This window comes from Oncorhynchus keta, chromosome 5 (assembly GCF_023373465.1).
Source record: "Oncorhynchus keta strain PuntledgeMale-10-30-2019 chromosome 5, Oket_V2, whole genome shotgun sequence".
NCBI lineage: Eukaryota > Metazoa > Chordata > Actinopteri > Salmoniformes > Salmonidae > Oncorhynchus > Oncorhynchus keta.
In genome coordinates this window covers 5,492,636-5,517,372 of record NC_068425.1, presented here as the reverse complement: position 1 = coordinate 5,517,372, position 24,737 = coordinate 5,492,636, and the positions used below count along the sequence as shown (strand labels likewise).

General features: G+C 42.1%; 1 protein-coding gene across 3 annotated transcripts in view; it reads left to right on the top strand.

Annotated features, from left to right (window-relative positions):
- LOC118384381 (beta-1,4-mannosyl-glycoprotein 4-beta-N-acetylglucosaminyltransferase-like) overlaps positions 1-23,332 on the top strand; it is a 29,359-nt gene extending 6,027 nt beyond the window's left edge. The window contains exons 1-3 of one of the 3 annotated variants that reach the window (XM_035770866.2): positions 9,505-9,801; positions 19,399-19,669; positions 19,784-23,332. In XM_035770866.2, coding sequence (XP_035626759.1) covers positions 9,776-9,801; positions 19,399-19,669; positions 19,784-21,100 — 1,614 coding nt within the window. In that variant the 5' untranslated portion in view covers positions 9,505-9,775 and the 3' untranslated portion in view covers positions 21,101-23,332. Of the gene's footprint in view, positions 1-9,504; positions 9,802-15,829; positions 18,220-19,398; positions 19,670-19,783 lie in introns of those variants that run through there. The other 2 variants (XM_052518575.1, XM_035770867.2) reach the window with 2 other exon arrangements.
- The last annotated feature ends 1,405 nt before the right edge of the window (positions 23,333-24,737 follow it).

The window sequence follows — 24,737 nt, the reverse complement described above, 5'->3', positions numbered from 1 at the left end:
ATTCTCATTCTGTCATTTCGTGCTGTTAAAACATTCATACGGTTGTTGATAATCTATTTGATATTTATATGGGGCCTCTAACTTTTGTGGTTCTACCCGTATATCCAATTCTTGGCACCATTTTCCCCAGCCAGCTTGTTTGTAATATCTTTGATAGGATGGATTACCCAAATATGACAAACATTCAGCTGGACAATAAGGCCTTTCTGATCTACTCAAATTACAAGTTTTTATTAAAGTCAGCACAGTACCTATAATCATAAGGATTAGGTACCACCACTAATTCTGTCAGCGGAGAGGGTGCACATAATAAGCAATTTGTCAGTTTTAATTTTATTGCTGTATATTGAGCCCATTTATACCATTCATTTTTTACTAATATCTTCAATGATTTGTCCTTGTACAGTTCTAGGGTTGAAGTATTAGTTGGAGTTAGTCTCATTTGGAATCTCAATGTCCTTTTCTCGAGGTAGATTGTTAGTTTGCTAGAAAGTTCCAAATGTCAGTAAAAAAAAAACTCCTGACCCTGATGCTTCGGGTTTCTTTGTGGGTACAGTGGACTGCTTGGTAAGAGCAGTAGACATTAGCCTAGTGGTGACTACCGTAGTCTTTGTAACAGCTGCCACTGTTGTTGTCGTTCTGGTTGTCACAGGCTCCTCCTGTGCAGGTATTGGCGTAGGACCAATTCTAATAACAGTTACACTACTTCCTTCAGTTAACCTTGTTCTTGCTATTTCAACTATAAATCCTTCACCTTTAGCATGTTCAATCTTATTCAAGGTAAGCAACCACTCATCTTTTTTGGTTACCGTCAGTTCACATCCTTTCGGGTCCCAGATGACTTCTCCCTTTGTCTGATGTGTCCATCCACAGAATGCAGTCTCAGGCAGAGGTTTGATCCTCTTGATTGAGATTGACTTCTGTTATGATTTGAGGTGGAACAGGAATGCTAACCTTGTCAGTCTTCTTAGATTGTTAAGCGGGTTCCTCTCTTCTCTTCCTGTTTTCACAATACTGCTTAATTGTGCGTGAGTCTGTTGTTCCTGTACCAGTGTTTACTGTTGCCCTTGTCATGGCAATGTCATTATTCTTTTGTTGTTCTAACTTCAATTGTCTGTTACGGGACCATTCAAGGGCTGAAAAGTCAATTGTGGGGAAATCCTCCTCTTCAGCCTGCAAGACTCTTCCTTCTCCTTCTTGTGGGGTCTTCCTTCCCCTGGAGTTCCCTCCTCTGACCGGACTGGGCTTCCATTTGGAAAGGCATTGATTTCAGGGAAGAGTTGTTCCCTTTCTGTAGGTGGTATTTTGGGGTCCCACTGTGGAGGGCTTCTGTCAGGCAGGCATGTTATTTTCCCCCAACCCTGGACTCTCTGGCCCCACAGGAGAGAATATTGATTGTTTGCAGGCTTTTTCTCCAGTGTTGTCTCTCCTTCGTCCTTTTCTGGGTGCAGCAGACAGTGCATTTGTCGTATCCTGGCTTCCACTTGGTCTGCTGGTTCCTTGGCTCCTCCCCGGCGTCTCAATCTCCTCTGCTGCTCTTGCTCCTTCCGGGCTCCCGCCTGTTGAATCAGCATCCCCGTGTTCTTATCGCTGTGTGGTTGTCTCCTTGTTTCTGATGGGACTCTGGTGCAGTGGTTCAGATGGTACCACGTCTGACTTCCTTTCACTTGGACCGTCGTTCTTGTTGCTCTGGCCACTTCGTTGGGTCCTTCTATCCTTGGTTGATCCCACTTTCTCCGGAACACTCGCATGTAGACCAGATCTCCTGGTATCACCTGGACAAGGCCCCTCTGGTCCCCTTGGATCATCAGATGTGGAACCTCTCGTCCTGGTTCAGGTTCCTAAACATACGACTTGGAAAGCAAAGTACAAAACATAACAGTATTGACAATGTTATGTGTTATGCATAAATATATTCACGAATACCGAAATCTGAGACATGACAATTCCCACTCTCTCTTCACCTGACTCTATGCCTCCAGGATGCTTTTCTGCTGGACTCCACAAAAATAAAAGTTCTAATAAGCTTCCTCTTGCTTTTACCCAATCTTCCTCTTTTGGCCCCAGGTTCTGAGAGGTGTTCCCAAATAATGTCATTTTTATTTTATTTTTTAAAATTGTTTCCATCTGCTCCATTTCAACTGATAAGCATATGCATATCCTTAATCAACTATTTCTCTTTTTGAAGTAATTTAACACTGTATATGCTTTCACATCAATGACTTCAACATGTTGTCTAGAGTACATCTATCCTTTTTCACATCATGATGCATTAACAAATAAAACAAGTAGCTCCCAAACCAAACCCAGTATGTCTACAGTGGAATCTAGTCTTTCTCTCTAACTTGGTTCCTCTGTCATGGTGTTTTCAAGCTCACCCATTATTCAGCTGGACCTTACTTTTTGTGAGAATTATTCACCCACCGAAGAGAGCCATAGTGATCTTTACCATTGCAGGTGCTGTATGGTATACCTCCTGCCTAGTGTATCTTTGTGTACACTCAGTCTCCAGAGTTCAGCCCATGCCCTTCCATCTGGCCTCATATGTGCTGTTTTTTTTTTTCCTGAGGATATACACACTAACACATGGGTTATTTCCTGACAACAGACTTTCTTCTTATAGCAAGATCACGGATTTGTAATATTTTAAATAACAGCCCTATGTAAACATTCTGTCTCAAATACCTTGCCTCCTGCCATTGATGTAGTTATACATAATGATAGCCGAATTATGGTCCCTACAGCAACTGCTGTAAGAATAACATGTAATCAGTCAAGTGTCTTCCAGTTGGAAGAATATCCAATCCTAACAAAACTCAGTCATAAGTTTCTTAAACTTTTGCTATAATGTTCAGAATTCCACCACTTATCACTTTTACCATAATCTGTATAATGTTAAATTTTATTTTTAGAATTGTCTCTATTTTATATTTCTACATTTTTCACAGCCAGCTGTCCTTTTCTGTGAGGTATCTTCTCTAATAATATACATAGTTTCTAGAAATAACACCCCTCCACTATCATAACCTTCATTTATGATCCCCCTCAGATCCCCAATGCAGTTCCCATATCATATAAGTCACTACTCCTAATTTCCTAAAACATTCTCAACTCAATTTTAGTCCATTTACATCTATCCCTCCTCAGGAACAATATACATTTATGTTCCTCAAAACAAAAATAAATTGACCAACCAAGAGTGATTTTTTTTATATATTTTTTAAATAAATAAAAAAATAAAAAATAAATGATAACTGCATATTTGCAAAAAATTACCACTACTCCTAATGTAATTAAACCTGGTCTCTTCTCCACCCTTGGGTGTTATTGTGAAACAATAATCAATTAATTATATCAATACAATTTAACATTCAAATTCTAACATAATAAACTAAATAAACAAAACCCGTAATCTAATATTCTGTCAATTATGTCAACCTCCCTGTCTCAGGATTAGTTTCCAGAGCTTTCCTATGCCTAGTAAATTTAAACAGTTCTATATCCAAATCATAACTAAGAAGTTGTATAAATTGTCCAACCCAAATTCAGAATAACAGTCCCTAGTGCTTACTTTAACTCAAATTCCACCTTCTTAATTCAACACACATCATTCCAGCATGTCTATTTCAGATATAGTTCACAGGCCATCAGACACAGTTATCCCTCACTCTTCAGCCAGTAGGATGCATTTGAGCTTCTCACACACTTGTTGTGATAAAAATATCTCTCCCATGCATTAAAGCATTCTGACGTCACCTTCCATGATAACTCCCTTATTCTACTGGCAATCTCTCAGACAAGTTTCAGATTCTGTAATTATCAACATAACCAACATACCTAGGATAGGGTAAGTAAGGGTAAAAAAAAGATTTAGATGCAAGTGGCTGTTCCACTGGATGTCATAAGGTGTATGCACCAATTTGTAAGTCGCTCTGGATAAGAGCGTCTGCTAAATGACTTAAATGTAATGTAAATGTAATAACCCTCGCAGACACCCACACTCCAATATTATAATGTTGCAAATTTTGTGTTGAAACCCAAAATGAAATTATCCCAGTACTTATATCATAAACCATTTGGAGTAACTGTCATCCCCTGTTAACATATACTTTCCCTTCTATATGCAGAATGAACAAAGCACATGTGTGTATTTACACAAAGACCATAACCCCAGGGAACTGATAATTTTGCCTATGACCACATGTTAAATAAAAATAAACCTATTTGTTTAACTAGTCAATTTAAGATTACATCCCTTCATAATTTTCCTACGGAAATAATAGCATTTCAAAGTAATTGTACACTTTGAGTAGAGACTGGTGTTTCTTAGTAATTTTATGACATCCCACCTGTTCCAACAATTTCCAGTGAAGTTGATCAGTCTTTACGGGAAATGCTTAGGGTTCAGGGCATTTGACACCATTAAAATGTTTCCACTCCCTTTTTCTTAAACTTTTTAAAACATTTTCAGAAAAATAAATATTTCAATCCTTCTGCTCACCCAATTTGAAACTGAATTGAAAATGACCCCTTTCAAATTAAATCCAGTAACACATATTCTTCGCGGTATAAGGTGTGCACCTACTAGAGTGAACCATAGGTAAAGAACACACAGGAACTAGCCTCACTTATCCGGAACTCCATTTATAGCCGTTTCCAGATACGTTTACTTTTAAAGCGGCTGACTATTACTTTTAAAGCGGCTGACTATTACTAACTGCTTTCCTCAGTATCGCAGTCTCCAAGGACATTTTGACCAGAGAAAATGAAACTCCTTTATCTGGAAAAGAAAGTGTACATTTCATTAGCATTCACAATGTTACCTTTTAATCAGCATGCCAATAGTATTACTTATACAATGATTTAATTCTATAAGCATATTAGCAGTTTCAGAGAATGACGGTATAGAATGTCAATCAAAACTGAAAACCCCTTACGTTTTTCTGAACATGCGAGATTAGTTTAGCCATGCACAGAACGCATAGTTTCTTCCTGATCCCAGGTTTTTTCCCTTAGAAATTGAAAAACACCAAAATATGTTACATTTTTCTTTTCCTCCAACTAATTTTACCAAGGTGGTGCTTTTTCATATACGTTTATTTTCCCGTCTTTTGACGCTAATAACAAATCCTCCACGTATTTTATCACCACTGATAAATTAATGCAAAATGATTCCAAGTGAGACCATTAGTAAATCCCATCGGTATATTACTTAAAGTTAGGTAAAACGTGATCTAGTACGCATTTCATCACATCAACTGTAATTTCCATGAACCACTTATTGATCGATCAAAGACTTATCCACCGCTTGATGAAAATGTAATTCTTACTAACCTTAAAACGATTAGTTGCTTTTTTGAAAAAGATGCAAACTCAAAGAAAAAGCATTCTCTGCTACTGCACTTAGTTCCACGGTCACCTCACACTCATTCTTCCCATACCCATTAACTCCTTATCTAAAACAGGGAGCTATTTCTTACGCTGAGATATTCTCTATAGCTCTGCTGACCACTCGCACGTCTGTGAGGACAAGCAGATTCATATCTGTCCCTCATCGTAATGTATTTTCTGATGGTAGAATGTTAACATCAAAACGCTGGTAAATTGAGCTTGTTATTATGGTTTTATGTGATCGTTCCAATTCATAATTGCCTCCCTTAATTGTTTATTTTATTTATCCTGTTTACCGGGTAATGTTGCCCTACATTATCCAGTTTGCTCTTTCATATTCAAGCCGAATTGGTAGAATTAACGTGCGCTTCTTTCAGGGACTCCATGGCTTTATTAAATTTGGCTCTCTATATTCCAGGGAGAAACAGTCTGTTTGTTTTCATGCCACTATTTATTTTTTGCTCAGGAGGTGCCTCTCCCCTAAGATCTATACTGGTGTTCTATTCATTTTTTCAGTTGTCTACTCTGTTTCTTTGAACTTTACTAAGTGTTTTAATTAGATCTGATACTTTTCCTTTTAATTTAATTATTTAGAATATCTACACTTTTTACTTATTGGTTCTTACTTATTATATTCTACTGTTGTTTTTATTCCTAATTTATCCTAATTTATCATATCTTGATGATTTTCTCCAGTCCCACTCTCTTCTGGCTCCTGACACCTCTGCCTTTCCTTCAGGCTATTATTATCCCGCAGGCTCTCCTGGTGCAGAGCCCTGCTTCGTCCTACCGTCCTTCACGGTACTGTAATGTCTCCAGTATATACCTAGGCCATACCCCTTTGTTTGTTTTCACTATTTCTTCGAGACGGTCTAGGTGAATTTTTACCATATAGTATAATTTGTGCTTACCTGTGTGTTCTCTCTTTCTCTACTTCACAGACCGTTATACTATATGTGCCTTGTTTAATACTTTTTAACAAGTTCTACGCATTCCAGAATGGTTAACACATTTATTATGTCAGTATATATATCTATCTTTACGTAGTTTCTATCTTATCCTTATTTTTCCAATATCCATTGATTCTATCCCCCTCCTCTCAGTAAGAATTAAATGCATTCTCCTTCTCAATTTACACTCAGTCAACTGTCACAGAGGGGCTTGCGCATTCCTTTCCCTGATCAGTTGATACACACACATACACACACACTTTCTTACTTCACAATTCTAGCTTGCTGTGATACACTTTCTCAACACAGAGAACCATCCATTCAGACGTTTAATTCACATTTGTTCATTCACACTTTGTTTTACCTAAAACGACCTATGGCCTCTTAAACCGGTTTATATCCTATAGGTTTTTCCAGGGTATGACTACTGCCTAATCTGGTCAGCTTGTCTTCATACCCTTTTCACCCATCCAACGCAGACCTCTGTTTTTATTTTTATTTTATTTTTTTCTCAGAGCTGTATTATGGCGTGACCTGCTCATTTAGAGACCTCCGTTCAGACAGACGGAGCGTTCTATCCGCAGGATTTGTTTTGCAGTTTAACCTTGCCAAATCTGGCCAATGTTTTTCTGCACTCTATCTATTCATCAGAGCAGACCCCCTTTCTATTCTATTGGGGCGGTAACCATGAATGCCACCTAAGCAGACCCCTTTTTCACCTTAAAGGGTGGTATTCGTGGACTTTTCTACCTACTTATTGATCAATTTTGACCATATGGGTAGACTGCAGCAGCCCTTCACCAGGCCAGGCAGTTCAGTCAGAGACCGTGAACAGCCACACCAGTCATCCGACCAGAGCAAGTGCAAGCCCCCGCTAAACACCCGACACCGGCAAGGTTCACAGCCTTTACTCACTTAGTCCCTACACATGCACACATAAATTCACTTTTTACAACCCCCAAAATCACACATGCATGCAGTTCATTGAATTCAACAAGCTCTTAGCATTTACTAGGATTTTTAGGAAATTTAAATAGAGACCTACTTGACGCCCCTCTTGCTGGGACAGTATCTCTGAACCAATTTATACAAACATTCAACTATGTAAGAACAAGCTTACCTTTAATATAGCTGGGTGGCCACCCGTTTGTAATTTTGTCCAAAGACACTGTCACAGCCTGGAACGCCCCCAGGCCCCTTTGAACTCCTGGCAAGCTCGCCAAATCTGTCGTAGATAATTGTTACAGAAATATAATACTCTCAGAACTTTTTGAATTCAATGTAGACTTTAATACAAGTTATTAAAAGCCGTGCTGATCCGCGGAATAGCTGCCGCTTCTTAACACTGCCTCTGCTTTTATACATGCATAGTATTGGGGTACATCACATATGTAAATAAAGTTACTCTGCTTTTGGTTACAACGATGGCAGAACTCTTTCCATGTTCTAAAAATAATGTATGCACTGCATGCCTATGTTTTACGTGTTAGTCATCAGTTATCTTGCCTACATCTTTCTTCCTGTACCCTGCTGACCACAGCACGTTCAGCTGTCATGAATGCACGTATGGTCTTGGTTAATGTATTCCTACAAAAATAGAGTATGGTCTGGGTGTCATATGGCCTGGACATCATCTTTTAATGTGCATGTCCTTGCTACTTCAGCCTAGCAGCCAAACCTATCTACATGCAATGCTGAGCTTTCTTCAATGGTTTGCTCCAACACCTCTCTGGCTGATGTTTAGAGAACATAGGGTACTATCTGACTAAAGGTCCTGTGACGCATGTTAGACATTTTCTATGTCTCTGTTCTGGAGGTGTCTCCTTCAATACAGTTTAATACAATAATTCATCTTTGATTCATATGATCAACGACTGCTCTCCTTTTGTTCTGCTGGAAATTCCTGTTACAGATTAACATGGTTATCACTTTATTTTTTAAATACTGTATCACATCTCCTTACAAGAACAAGGAGCAGTCACTGGAGGTCGATAGTAATGCATGGTCTTTTGTGCATATTTTCTGAAGGGCTAATTGTTTTAATTGTAATTGCCCTGGGAAGTGGCGACACATGCCATGAGTGCTTGTGCTCTGAAGAGAATATCTTCATTTTGGCAACTGTTACTTATCAATGGAGTCACTCAGGCGGTGTCAAGCATGGGTGTCAAACATACATTTCTCTCCCATTGTTAAATAATTGGTTTATAATGTAGTAGTAGTACACTAGTATTACAGCCTTTTATTGGTGTTTTTCATAGGATTATCAAATAATTAAAACACTTGGGATATATTCTTTAATCCAGAGTTTGGCTTGATGCATGTTCATCAGTGGATGCTGGTGGGTGGAGCTATAGGAGGATGGGCTCATTGTAATGGCTGGAATGGAATAAAAGGAGATTGAGTCAAACATAAGTGGTTTCCATATGATTGTGTTTGATACAGTTGCATTAATTCCTTTTCAACCATTCCAATGAGCCTGTCCTCCCATAGCTAACTCCCACCAGCTTCCACTGATGTCCATGCGTGTTAAATGTGGAGGTACAAAATGTGTGCTTTCATATCCATCTGTGTTCCCGTCCGCTTTCTCTACCACAGTTCGAATACTGCAGAGCACAAGGTAGGCTGCATGAGGGAGAAGTTGAGCGTGTGTGAGTGCGTACGTGGGTGTTTGTGTGGAAGCTTGTGTGTGTGTGTACTTGTAATCGTGCATCTTTGTGTGTGCACGCGTGCCTGTACTGTGTGTGTCGGGGGGGGAGGAAGTGTAGAGTAGGTTATGAATAGGTTAATTGTTCCTTATTTAGTGTTGCACAACATTACCGCATGTATGGTGGATGAAGCCTGGATACTTTGTCAGCCCATTGCTTTCTTGTTGTCATATTTCCCCATTCTCACAAATCTTATGCAGCACAGTGAACAGACAGTCTTCATTCATTGTGCTGCAGATTGGTAAGAGTGAATGTGGAGTGATATGTAAAGCTGTTCCTTATTTGTTTAGGAATGGCCACCTGTGTGCATGCGTGTTTTTTGTGTGTGCATGCTTGTGTTTCTATGTGTGTGTGTGTGTGTGCACACGTGCCTGTGTTTTTGTGAGTGTGGGTGGGTGTGTAGGTGTGTGTGCCCTTGTTTGTGGGAGTACTGTGCATGTGCGTGCACTTGTGACGGACATGAAGACCCCAGAGGCAGAGTACAGGAAAGATGTGTAACTGTTCCACCAAGGGCTCCACCCTGCTTTTCTATTTCACGCTTTCTTTATATCTCTGCGCTGTTGTAAATCCAGTTTGATGTCCTGAATGAATGATGCCACCTGTCACATGTTGCTGCATGGAAGCTCTACCGACTAGTTCAAATAGAGTAACTAAGGAAGTTTGAGACCTACCGTACAATGTAAAAGACATCTGAAATAACAGTTGGGCTCCACTTGCCAACAAACCAGCATGGCTAGACTTTTCCTGCATGGGAGGTATGTTTAATCACCTTTAGTGGGGTTTTTTTTTCTCCCTCTCTCTTTTTACAGTATTTGGGAACGGTTCAATGGATTTTGTTCTGTTTGGAGTTGGTTATTAAGATACCTCTCTAGATTTGTTGCAATTAATTTTCACTTCCATGTACTTACAGTTGAAGTCGGACGTTTGCATACACCTTTGCCAAATACATTTAAACTTCGTTTTTCACATTTCCTGACATTTAATTCAAATAAAAAATCCCTGTCTTAGGTCAGTTAAGATCACTACTTTATTTTAAGAATGTGAAATGTCACAATAATAGTAGACAGAATTATTTAAGCTTTTATTTCTTTCATCACATTCCCAATGGGTCAGAAGTTTACATGCACTCAATTAGTATTTGGTAGCATTGCCTTTAAAGTGTTTAACTTGGGTCAAACCTTTCGGGTAGCCTTCCGCAAACTACGTAGTTCACTTACACATTTGTCATGACAATGTGTGACAATGAGTTGGCATGGTGGCACAAACAGACTGGCACTCATTCTATAGAGTCAATGATGATTACTATTACAGTATCATGGGGAAGTGTTGTGGGGAAGTTGATATTGGGACGTAGTGTACTTAAGGTATAAGTGAGTCAACCTTTCAGTCAAATCCTCTGTTATAACATCTATTTCATGTTCATAGGCAGGGATAGAAATGCACTTGCCAATCAGGAAAGTCAGGAGTATTTTATGGTTGCTGGAATATTAAAATCACTTTCCTCAATTATAAATTATCTATTTAAACGCAAAAATACCTTTTTTTTTTTTTTCAGTTTTAGGCTTCTGTTATTTTCTGCAGTTGTTTTCAGACAAATGTCACCCATAGAGAACTCAACTTGCCTGACTGCTGAGTTCAACTTCTGTTCCCTTGCTCTGGGTATTAGGGCAACTCTTAATGTCAACCCCTGATAGGCATTGTCACATTTCCACATTTCATCTGTCGCAATTACTCAAAGGCTGTGTGCAATAGGACATTATTTGATTTGTAATTTTTCCTGTATTTTATTTACTGTTTATGAATTGATATGTTAAAAACATGATTGTATGTGCGGGAAGACAGACGGATACATATTCCCTTCGGGGAAGGGAAACAGGGGTTAACCATATATGCTTAAGTACCATATTTAATTCAGTAGTTGTCACTTGTTAGTTTATGATTATCTGTTGTAACTAACTGAGTACTGGTTTTCTTACCTGTTGAACTGTCAGTATCAAAGTGTGACAGTGATGAATGTTATGTTTAAGGCTTGACGCCAGACTGGATTCGAGGACACACTGATAGTTTATCTATGACACTGTGTGATTATGAAGCAGCTGATGTGACTTCCTACAAGCCTCTCGGGTTGATGTTTACAGAACAGTAAATACGCTGTGTGATTAATGTACAAGGACGGCCTCGTTACAAATGTTCTTTGCTTCTGCTCTGGAGGTGTTATTGCTGAATTCTTGTAATATACTTGGATATGATCAACAACTGCTCTCCTTTTGGTTCACATGAAAATTCCCATTATACTGTGAGACTATGATTTCTGATTTGGATTTGTCATGGGGATATTTAGGATCATGTTGCTTACGGCAGGTGTATTGACGAGAGCAAAGAGCCATTGGTCAGGAAATGAATATGGTCCGTGAACTGATACTGCGGGTCATTCAGTCTCACATATTGTGGACCAGGAGGTGGGGTTCATGATCTGTTTTTATGTGAACTATGTAGCTGTGACCTTTAAGGTTGCATCCCAAATGGCACCTTATTCCCTTTATAGTGCTCTACTTTTGACCAGGGCCCATATGAAGTCTGTTCCCTTTGGTAACGTTCCACCATTAATTGGCATGGTTGCATTTCTGATTTCCACCGAACCTTGTGTTCCTAAGAACGTGTCAGAGCAAACTGACTTATTTCCATTGTTCAACACACTGCAGCCTCTGCGTGGTTGTGGATGTCTTCAATGATAGTTTTTCTCAGACAATATGAGCACTGAGACTGCAGAAGTAGCCTGTCCCCACCCGTTTTAACAAAGCAGCTCACCGGAGGATCAATTGTGTGTATGCAGTTCTGCCTGCCCTTCTCTAGTAAGGGCTCCCATGCAGCAGGGCTAAAGGTTTCTTCAGGTCAACTTATCATCAAATCAAATTACATTTATTTATATAGCCCTTCGTACATCAGCTGATATCTCAAAGTGCTGTACAGAAACACAGCCTAAAACCCCAAACAACAAGCAATGCAGGTGTAGAAGCACGGTGGTTAGGAAAAACTCCCTAGAAAGGCCAAAACCTAGGAAGAAACCTAGAGAGGAACCAGGCTATGTGGGGTGGCAGTCATCTTCTGGCTGTGCCGGGTGGAGATTATAACAGAACATGGCCAAGATGTTCAAATGATCATAAATGACCAGCATGGTCAAATAATAATAATCACAGGCAGAACAGTTGAAACTGGAGCAGCAGCACGGCCAGGTGGACTGGGGACAGCAAGGAGTCATCATGTCAGGTAGTCCTGAGGCATGGTCCTTGGGCTCAGGTCCTCCGAGAGAGAGAATTCGAGAGAGCATACTTAAACACAGGACACCGGACAGGAGAATTACTCCAGATATTACAAACTGACCATAGCCCCCCGACACGAACTACTGCAGCATAAATACTGGAGGCTGAGACAGGAGGGGTCAGGAGACACTGTGGCCCCATCCGATGACATCCCCCGGACAGGGCCAAACAGGAAGGATATAACCCCACCCACTTTGCCAAAGCACAGCCTCCACACCACTAGAGTCATATCTTCAACCACCAACTTACCATCCTGAGAAAAGGCCGAGTATAGCCCACAAAGATTTCTGCCACGGCACAACCCAAGGGGGGGGGCAACCCAACTTATCACGCGGTTCTTCCATTCTGTAATCGCATGGACCAGTTTTGCCTACATGTTTTCTCCATTTGTTTACAAAACATTCAGTTGCAATTGAGTGTAACTTGCAATAGTTATTTTTCTCTTTTATATGGTCAAATAAAATTCCAGAATGGTTATAGGTACTGTTAAACCTAACACTACTACAATGTAAACTGTCAGATCATGCTTTCAGGTTTTAGATAAGATGTGTTCGCAGGTAGTAAATCAAATTGTATTAGTCACTTGCGCCAAATATAACAGACCTTAGAGTGAAATGCATACTTACGAGCCCCTAACCAACAATGTAGTTAATAAAATATGGATAAGAATAAGAGAGAAAAGTAACAAGTAATTAAAGAGCACAGGTTAAAAAAATATATCTACAAAGGGGTGCCAGTACAGAGTCGATGTGTGAGGGCACCGGTTAGTTTAGGTAGTATGTACATGTAGGTAGAGTTAATTCAAGTGACTATGCATTGAAAAAACAGAGCAGAGGGGGGAATGCAATGCGAATAGTCTGGGTAGCCATTTGACCAGATGTTCAGGGGTCTTATGGCTTGAGGGTAGAAGCTGTTTAGAAGCCTCTTGGACCTAGACTTGGTGCTCCGGTACCGCTTACCCTGTGGTAGCAGGGAGAACTGTCTATGACTAGGGTGAAAATTTGACAATTTTTAGGGCCTTCGTCTTGACACCGCCTGGTATAGAGGTCCTGGAGGGCAGGAAGCTTGGCCCCAGGGATGTATTGGGCCGTTCCCACTACCCTCTGTAGTGCCTTGGGGTCGGAGGCCGAGCAGTTGCCATACCAGGCAGTGACGCAACCAGTCAGGCAGGATGCTCTCGATGGTGCAGCTGTAGAACCTTTTGAGGATCTGAGGACCCATGCCAAATCTTTTCAGTCTCAAGGGGGGATAGGTTTTGTCGTGCCCGCTTCATGACTGTCATGGTGTGCTTGGACCATGTTAGTTTGTTGGTGATGTGGACACCAAGGAACTTGAAGCTCTCAAACTGCTCCACTGCAGCCCCTTCGATGAGAATGGGGGCATGCTCTGTCCTCTTTTTCCTGTAGTACACAATCGTCTCCTTTGTCTTGATCACTTTGAGGGAGAGGTAGTTGTCTTGGCATCACACGGCCAGGTCTCTGACCTCCTCCCTATAGGCTGTCTGGATGTTGTCGGTGATCATGCCTACCGCTGATCATCGGCAAATATAATGATGGTGTTGGAGTCATGCCTGGCCGTGCAGTCATGAGTGAACAGGGAGTACAGGAGGGGGCTGAGCACGCACGTGTTGAGGATCAGCGTGTTGTTGTTACCTACTCTTACCACCTGGGGGCGGCCCATCAGGAAGTCCAGGATCCAGTTGCAGAGGGAGGTGTTTAGTCCCAGGGTCCTTAGCTTATTGACTAGCTTTGATGGCACTATGGTGTTGAACGCTGAGCTGTAATCAATGAATAGCATTCTCACATTGGTGTTCCTTTTGTCCAGGTGGGAAAGGGTAGTGTGGAGTGCAATAGACTGTATCATCTGTAGATTTGTTGGGGCAGTATGCCTATTGGAGTGTCTAGGGTTTCTGGGATGATGATGTGAGCCAATACCAGCCTTTCGAAGGACTTCATGGCTACAGACGTGAGTGCTATGGGTCGGTAGTCATTTAGGAAGGCCCTTAGTGTTCTTGAGCATGGTGGTGGTCTGCTTAAAACGTGTTGGTATTACAGACTCGGACAGAGGTTGAAAATGTCAGATGACACTTGCTAGTTGGTCAGTGCATGCTCGCAGTGCACATCCTGGTAATCTGTCTGGCCCTGCGACCTTGTGAATGTTGACCTTTCTAAAGGTCTTACTCACGACGGCTACGGAGAGCGTGATCACACAGTCTTACGGTACAACTGGTGCTCACATGCCTGTTTCATTGTTATTTGCCTCGAAGAGTGCATAGAAGTAGTTTAGCTTGTCCGGTAGGCTCGTGCCACTGGGTAGCTCTCGGCTGTGCTTCCCTTTGTAGTCTGTAATGGTTTGCAGGCCCTGACACATCCGATGAGCGTCTTAGTCCTGTATTGACGCTCTGCTTGTTTGATTGTTTTGTTGGAAGGCATAGCATGATTTCTTATAAGCTATAAATAAAAGGTAGGAAGTTGCAAAGTGGGTTAAGTGGGTGTCTATATTTATTTGTCCTATTTCACACATGTACAAGTGTGTATTAATTGGAAATGTTTTGTTTTTTTGCATATCCCAAAGACACCCTAGGAGAGTGGGATCATGGCCATGATCAGCCATTATCAACAGCAACCCTGAAGCAATTTGGGTTAAGTGCCTTGCTGACTGACACATTTTGTTTACTTTGTTGGCTTGGGGATTTGAACATGGGGATTTGAACAATCTGCCTTTCAGTTACAGGCCCAATGCTCTAACTGCTAGGCTACCTGCCACCCTGCTTCATTATGAAGTTTTTTAATTTTTAATTTTATTTTACCTTTTATTTAACTAGGCAAGTCAGTTAAGAACAAATTCTTATGTAGGGATAGGCTATCTCCACAGTCCCACAGTGCTCGTATTGTCTGAGAAACTATCTTAATTGATGTCATCTCCACCCACATGCACACAAAAGAAGAGGTTGCAGTGTTGAGCAATGGAAATGAGTCAATTTGCTCTGACATGTTCTTAGGTATTTGTCTAACAGCAACTGTCAACAACAGAAGTTTCCATGGAAGGCAGAAATGGAACCAGGCCAATAACTGTGGAATGGGTCAATAAATGTATGTGACAGTATACGCATGCTACCCCAAGAAGGGTTTGTGAGAGTGATGCGTGGCACTGATATCATGACCGTTTACATGCTGTGTACAGTATACACTGAGTGGACCATTCTTAATACACACAACTTTTGAGCGTCAAAAACCCAGCAGCGTTGCAGTTCTTGACACATTCAAAGCGGTGAGCCTGGCACCTCCAACCACACACCATTCAAACCTCTACGGGATCGGTGCCCCCCCCCCACACGCACACGCACACACACGCACACACACGCACACACACACACACACACACACACACACGACGGTTGAGCTTACGTGCACTAATGTGATTAGCACAAGGTGAAGTATCAAGACAGTTTGCCAGGACATAGACATATCTGATATGGGCAGAAAGCTTAAATTCTTGTTAATCTAACTGCACTATCCAATTTACAGTAGCTACTACAGTGAAAGAATGCGATGCTATTGTTTGAGGAGAGTGCATAGTTATGAACTTCTAAATGTATTCACGATGCAGGAAGAGTACCAGTATTGGGAAGTTGTGAACTATATGAACTACAACATTTTTCAGTAGCTTGATGGTAGTTGAACTAAATTAAAATCTTGGTAGGTTTTTAAAGGTTGTAACTGGTTTTACTTCTATTGATTTGTTTTTCTTCTGATGCTTAATTACGGAGTTCATTATGAGTATGAATTTGGTTCGTTATGAGTATACAGTAAAAGTAAAATGTTTGGACACCTTCTCATTCAAGGGTTTTTCTTTATTTTTACTATATTCTACATTGTAGAGTAACTATGAAATAATATACATAAAATCATGTAGTAAACAGAAAAGTGTTAAAATATTTTATATTTGAGATTTTTCAAAGTATAGCCACCCTTTGCCTTGACAGCTCTGCACCCTCTTGGCAGCCTCTCAGCTAGCTTCACCTAGAATGATTTTCCAACAGTCTTGATGGAGTCCCACATTGAGCACTTGTTGGCTTATTTTCCTTCCCTCTGCATTCCAACTCCTCCCAAACCATCTCAATTAGGTTGAGGTCAGGTGATCGTGGAGGCCAGGTCATCTGATGCAGCACTCCACCACTCTCCTTCTTGGTCAAATAGCCCGTACACAGCCTGGAGGTGTGTTGGGTTATTGTCCTGTTGAAAAACAAATTACAGTCCCACTAAGCGCAAACCAGATGACCATGCTGGTTAACTGTGCCATGAATTTCAAATAAATCACTGACGGTGTCACCAGCAAAGCACCCCCACAGCATCACACCTCCTCCTCCATGCTTCACGGTAGGAAACACACATGCGGAGATCATCCGTTCACCTTCTCTGCATCTCACAAAAGATGCATTTTGTCTGTCATAGTTGAAGTGTACCTATGATGAAAATTACAGGCCTCATCTTTTTAAGTGGGAGAACTTGCACAATTGGTGGCTGACTAAATACTTTTTTGCCCCACTGTATGTTGTGTTTTCGCTGTAGAACATTTGAGAAATCTGACACGATGGGTAGATTAACAAGATGTTTTTCTTTCATTTGCTGTATTGGACTTGTTAATGTGTGAAAGTTAAATATTTCTAAACATTTCTAAACAATCTTTCAATTTCCCGCGCTGCCTTTTCAGCGGAATGTTGTTACCCTGTCCTAGACATTGAAATGTATTCCAGGTGACTACTTCATGAAGCTGGTTGATAGAGTGCCAAGAGTGTGCAAAGCTGTTATCGAGCCAAGGGTGGCTACTTTGAAGAATCTCAAATATATAATATATTTTTATTTGTTTAACACATTTTTTGTTACTACATGATTCCATATGTGTTACTTCATAGTTTTGACATATTCACTATTATTCTATAAAACCCTGAAATGAGTAGGTGTGTCCAAACATTTGACTGGTACTGTATGTGGTCATACAAAGCTCAGGGGGGCACAGTTTGGGGGGTTACAATGACAACACCTTTTTAAATGTCTTACTTACATCAGCCATAGAGAATGAGAGCCCACAGTCCTGGATAGCGGGTCGCTTTGATGGCACTGTGTTATCCTAAAAGTGAAAAAGAATAATAGTGGTCAAGTGTTTTCGCAGTGTGAGTACTACAGTCAATGTGTTGATAGAACTTCAGTAGCGATTTCCTAAAATGTGCTTTGTTAAAATTACCAGCTACAATAACTGCGGCCCCAGGATATGTGGTTTCGAGTTTGCATAAAGTCCAGTGTAATTCCTTGAAGGCCGTCGTGGTATCGGCTTGAGGCAGAATATACACGGCTGTGACTATAACCGAAGATAATTCTCTTGGGAGGTAATACGGTCAGCATTTGATTGTGAGGTATTCTAGGTCGGGTGAACAAAAGGACCTGAGTTTCTGTGGTTCGGTGGTTAATCATGAAACACACCACCGCCCTTCTTCTTCCCGGAGAGTTCTTCATTCCTGTCTGCGTGATGTACTGAGAACCCAGCTGGCTGTACAGACGGGGACAGTATATCTGGAGAGAGCCATGATGTGTTACAGTCCCTGATGTCTCTCTGGGAGGAGACCCTCGCCCTGAGCTCGTCTACTTTATTGTCCAGAGACTGAACATTTGTGAGTAATATACTCAGAAGCGGTGGATGGTGTGCTCGCCTCCTGAGTCTGACTAAAAGTCCACTGCAAGTACCTCTTCTCCGTCGCCTGAGTTTTAAAACAGCCTCTGGGATAAGTTCAATTGACGTGGGGGTTGCAAACAAAGGATCCAATTTGGGAAAGTCTTATTCCTGGTCATAATTCTGGTGAGTTACCACTGCTCTGATATCCAAAAGTTATTTCTGGCTGTATGTAATAACACAAAAATGTAAGAAATAACATAGAAAATAACCAAATACTGCAAAGTTGCTTAGGGGCTAGAAGCAGAGCTGTCATGTTTTTCGGCGCTATCTTGCTATGTAAACAAATATCCAACTAACCATTTGCGCTCCTCTGCGCGGGCATCTACTACCCAAACAGGACAACTAAGCTGTCAAACCTAGCAAACACGACAAACCATAACCTAAACCCAAACATAAACAGAAATTACTCTAGCCAATCACTCGAGCTCCACCGCTGACTTGCTAATCTGTGAGCTATTCCCCAAATTTCACAGCATCAAACATCGACAACATCAAACATACAGTGCCTTGCGAAAGTATTCGGCCCCCGTGAACTTTGCGACCTTTTGCCACATTTCAGGCTTCAAACATAAAGATATAAAACTGTATTTTTTTGTGAAGAATCAACAAGTGGGACACAATCATGAAGTGGAACGACATTTATTGGATATTTCAAACTTTTTTTTAACAATTCAAAAACTGAAAAATTGGGCGTGCAAAATTATTCAGCCCCTTTACTTTCAGGGCAGCAAACTCTCTCCAGAAGTTCAGTGAGGATCTCTGAATGATCCAAAGTTGACCTAAATGACTAATGATGATAAATACAATCCACCTGTGTGTAACCAAGTCTCCGTATAAATGCACCTGCACTGTGATAGTCTCAGAGGTCCGTCCTATTTCTGGTTCCTGGTTGTTGACGACAACCATGTGAATACAACAACAGGTGTTTAACAAGTTAAGGCCGTTGATGGCCGCTATGGGTTAGAAAGGGTTAATGTAAAAAGGATTGCGTTCTGACCCCAGTGCAGCTCAGTTTAAACAAGTGTAACGGTAGAATCTTCTGGCAAGGTAGATGGCTACAAAGGACGGGGAACCAACGGATGGGTTGAGGGGTGGCGAATAACGATGACAAATGTATACAAAAAAATATATTTTGGTGGGAAATTATACCACCACCTAAAAGGGAACTTTGGAGACTGTAAGGGGCATGTGCTCTGCACCGGTAGAACCATATATGTGCACATGCCTGAGTTACAGTTAAGTAAGGAGTTGGTAAACTTCAGTTTAGGTAAAGAGTTGTATATGTGTGTGTTTGTTTTTCAGGATGAAGATTCAAAGGCACAAGTTTTTTTTCTTCTGCGCATTGGCTCTGTGTGTCTTCTCCCAGCTTCACAACTACAAGCCCCTCCACCACATGCCTATACTGAGTGAGCTGTATGCCTCCTCTGTCAATGCCCTGAGCTTTCTCTGGAGAGGGAAGGGGAACCCTTCAAACAATGCTCACCCAGAGAGGAGGCCTCTGCCTGGGCCTGTACCCTCCGACACTGGCCTGTGGGAACCAGAGGCATACCGGGAGGACCAGGGAAACGCAGAGGTGGGGAGAAAGATTGAGGGGGGCAGATGACATGACTTTCCCCATACATTGTTTTGGGTGTTATATGACATTGTCATTGATGTTTAATTTGACTCCTATTGTTCTCCCACTCAGGACCCATGGCGGAAGGAGCAGCCTGACTCGGGGAATGTAAACAGAATGACGGTGAATCTCCCAGACCCCAAAGGACCATTGGGGGATCTTCACAAACAGAGCTTTCATCTTAGCGATGACCCCACCCAGTTCTTTGTGCGCACCAAGTCTGGAGCATACTGCTTCAGAGAGGGGACGGAAATGCCTTATCTCAAAGACCATTTAGGACAAAAGGTCCAGGAACCCGGAGAGGGCCAGCTTAAGATCCTGCATGCACACCAAGAGGAACCCAAGTCAGCCCAGGAGAAAACAGCCTGGGGGAAAAGGCTGGTGAAGTGTATGTGTCGCCCAGGTTGGCACGGCCCTCACTGTGGCATCCCCACCATGGTGCAACACTCCAACCTGCCCACTAAGGCTCGTCTGACACTGAGAAAGGTTCCTCGAAGGGTCATCAATGCCATTAATATCAACCACGAGTTTGACCTCCTCCACGCCCGCTTTCACGAGTTGGCCGACACTGTTGACCTCTTCCTGGTGTGTGAGTCAAACTTCACGGCCTACGGAAATTCCAAGCCACTGCACTTCCTGCGCCTTCTGCTTAACGGAACCTACAACTATGTGCACCACAAGATCCTCTATGTATTCCTCGATCACTTCCCTAAAGGTGGCCAGCAGAACGGGTGGATTGCTGACGACTACCTGCGAACATTTCTAAGCCGTGACGGGATGTCCAGGGTGCAAGGCGCCAGGCCAGATGATGTCTTCCTCATCAACGATGCAGACGAGATCCCTGCCCGCGAGGGCATCCTCTTCCTCAAACTCTACGACGGCTGGACGGAACCGGTGTCCATCCACATGAGAAAGTCCCTTTATGGTTTCTTCTGGAGGCAGCCTGGGACCCTGGAAGTCCTCTCCGTCTGCACCCTCGCCATGCTCTTCACTGTCTACAATGGAGACGGGATATTACTGAGACGCAGGGAATACTACTCCATGCCGGGTTTCCGGAACTATCAGAGGGAGAGTGGACACATCCTGGTGCAGTGGTCCATTGGGAGCCCTGTCCACTACGCAGGCTGGCACTGTTCCTGGTGCTTCAGACCAGAGGGAATCTCCCAAAAGCTCATCTCTGCCCAGAATGGAGACTTCCCCCGCTGGGGCGACTACGTGGAAAAACGAGACCTGAATTACATCAAGGGCTTGATCCGGACTGGGGGATGGTTTGATGGCTCGGTGGGGGAGTACCCACCCACAGACCCTAAAGAGCCTATGTACGCACCCAAATATCTATTAAAGTACTTTCAGCTGTATCGCTACATACTTGATAACCCATATGCCTGAATCTTGTAGAAAACCGGTGAGGATTTATATTCTCATTGTTGATTTCAATGGAAGGATTTTTAATTTCAAGGGATGTTTCCTGAACACAACATCTCTCTGAATTTGGATCTATGAAACCCCCACCTTTCGCCTTTTAATTGAAGGTTCAGGCTGTCCACTTCCTGTCTAAATATGAAGTAACTAGCAGGTGAGAGGAGGGATGATGAAGGACATCTGAGGGTAATTTAACTGCTGTTGATCTTGTGGGGGGTTTGCACCTATTTTATTAGACTCTTTCTATTCAACTCTGTCCCTTTTCGATCACAATATTAGTAGTTAAACATTCCTCAAAGACAAAGGCTTCTTCTGCTCCAGATCATTCAAAGACTGGATTCCAGTTGGGACATGACTGTTGACTTTTGTACAGTTCCTAACTGTAGACGTGATGGCAGACAGACTTTCTATACATATGTACCTATCTGATGGCCAGTGATACTGTAGTTTTCCCTCAGTCAGATCAACAATGTGCTTCTAGTGCCACCAGTTCTGAGTTTCCAGAGACCTTTGAAGAAAGAGACCTGAAAAACGATCCGTGCACCTTTCTGTGGTGGTGGTAAAACTGGTGGTGGTAAAACTGTTACTGTGCTGAAATGGTTGTTCGAACAACACAGGGAAGTAGAGCAGGAAAGGGAAAGTCTGTTTTATATTGTTAAATACAAACTCGGGTATCCCTCACTAATGCACTATGGGTTTCTTAGCCGTCACTTGCTTGACTACATAACTCTCATAGCCTTCTTGTAAACAGATCATTTATGGTGTACAGATGAATGAATTTGAGGCCAAAAAGCATATGCAATTAGAACCATGTGTTCCTGCCAAACAGTTGTCACAATGCTTTTAGGCATTTTTGTCACCTGTATGCATTGTTCATCGAGAGACATTTCTTGAGAAACAAAATCGTTCTTCTGCTATGGTCTAGTGATTAACATCACGTCTGGTATTTCGATCTGTTCTCGACAGTCGGCTTTACATTTATAAGCAAACATAATGGTTTCCTTGGTTTTGTCCTCAAAAATGCATTGCAGTTATTCCCAATTTAAAATCCTTCACCATGAGAATACTATTCCTACAGCTCATAGGGACATGTCCACTGTGAATAGGATGTATACCAATGACACCGATGAATGTAACAGAGTTTATCGCATTGTGCCATCAATCAGATCAGCCTTTGATAGACTGCAAGTCATTGGTTTCTGCCTGAATAACAATAGAGTACACAGAGGCCTATTCAGTGGAAATTGGTGATCAACAAAACAAACACAAATGGGTGATGCAATGAATGTCTTAGTTCATTCTTGTTTTGCACTGTAGACATTGTTTTGTTGAATAGCTACAGTACATGAATAAAACCTACTGGCAGTAAAAACAGTAACAGGACGACATAAAGACAGACAAAAGTGCACAAAAAATAAGTCATTTACTTTTATTCCATAATTATTAGTATATTTTTAGTTACATTTAATAAATGACCAAAAATGTATTTTTTAATCATGCCTCTATGTACCGTGCTTGGCTTGGGCAGGAGCTCAGCTGAGCTGAGTACTGGCACCTCAAATGTTCTACTGCTTGAGCTCCTATTCCTTTGATAGAATATTAGCTCAAAAGTATTGTGAAGCTCCTGCACCTGAATACAAACAGTGTCAGCACCCAAAATGAGTACTGGAACCTATTTCAGTTAAAGTGAAGTACTATCTATTTATCCCCAGATAAATATACAATTATTAAGAAGTTTAAGACTGCTGTTTACTGTTAAATCATGTCATGTCAATGTGGACACCTTTGTTCAAAATTAGCTTATCACTTCCTTGTCTTGGGAGAATGACTTTGGGAATAAGGAGATAATAATAATTGATTGGTGTATTGACAATGTTTCTCTTGGGAATCTGATACTTGAATTGATGCTCTGACTTTCAGTTTGCACACATTCTCTGCCACCGTGTCTACATTTAAAGACTAGAATCTCAGGAATCTTAAAGAATGGCATCCGAACTGTTTAATGAGGCAGCATGTTCAGATTAACAAAAAAAGCCTTGGATGTTGTTGACTATGTTTTTAGGGGGATTTAGACATCTGCATGGTCTTTTGTCATTTATAATTTCTGGATGGTGTCCAATTTTTGTGCAACTGAGGTATAGCTCCTGTCTAACTTCATTAACAGATTGTTTAAATAAATCAAGAACTAAGGTGACTTCATTTTGAATATTTCCTCTTCCTTTATCAATCATTCCGCTACATTTTATTGTAAGAAATAGCTGTACAGTTGACTGACAAAAACGAGTCGATTAACAGCCATAATGAAAGTGAATGTGTTTATTACCTAGCATTTACCAACCTACTAGTGTCAACAACGCAGCTACTGCCAGCTAGCCTACTTTAGCAGTACTGTATCATTTTAATCATTTTAGTCAATAAGATTCTTGCTATGTAAGCTTAACTTTCTGAACATTCGAGACGTGTAGTCCGCTTGTCATTCCAATTTCCTTGCATTAGCGTAGCCTTTTCTGTAGCCTGTCAACTATGTGTCTGTCTATCCCTGTTCTCTCCTCTCTGCACAGACCATACAAACGCTCCACACCGCGTGGCCGCGACCACCCTATCCTGGTGGTCCCAGCGCGTACGACCCACGTGGAGTTCCAGGTCTCTGGTAGCCTCTGGAACTGCCAATCTGCGGCCAACAAGGCAGAGTTCATCTCAGCCTATGCCTCCCTCCAGTCCCTTGACTTCTTGGCACTGACGGAAACATGGATCACCACAGATAACACTGCTACTCCTACTGCTCTCTCCTCGTCCGCCCACGTGTTCTCGCACACCCCGAGAGCTTCTGGTCAGCGGGGTGGTGGCACCGGGATCCTCATCTCTCCCAAGTGGTCTTTCTCTCTTTCTCCCTTACCCATCTGTCTATTGCCTCCTTTGAATTCCATGCTGTCACAGTTACCAGCCCTTTCAAGCTTAACATCCTTATCATTTATCGCCCTCCAGGTTCCCTCGGAGAGTTCATCAATGAGCTTGATGCCTTGATAAGCTCCTTTCCTGAGGACGGCTCACCTCTCACAGTTCTGGGCGACTTTAACCTCCCCACGTCTACCTTTGACTCATTCCTCTCTGCCTCCTTCTTTCCACTCCTCTCCTCTTTTGACCTCACCCTCTCACCTTCCCCCTACTCACAAGGCAGGCAATACGCTTGACCTCATCTTTACTAGATGCTGTTCTTCCACTAACCTCATTGCAACTCCCCTCCAAGTCTCCGACCACTACCTTGTATCCTTTTCCCTCTCGCTCTCATCCAACACTTCCCACACTGCCCCTACTCGGATGGTATCGCGCCGTCCCAACCTTCGCTCTCTCTCCCCGCTACTCTCTCCTCTTCCATCCTATCTTCTCTTCCCTCTGCTCAAACTTTCTCCAACCTATCTCCTGATTCTGCCTCCTCAACCCTCCTCTCCTCCCTTACTGCATCCTTTGACTCCCTATGTCCCCTATCCTCCAGGCCGGCTCGGTCCTCCCCTCCCGCTCCGTGGCTCGACGACTCATTGCGAGCTCACAGAACAGGGCTCCGGGCAGCCGAGCGGAAATGGAGGAAAACTCGCCTCCCTGCGGA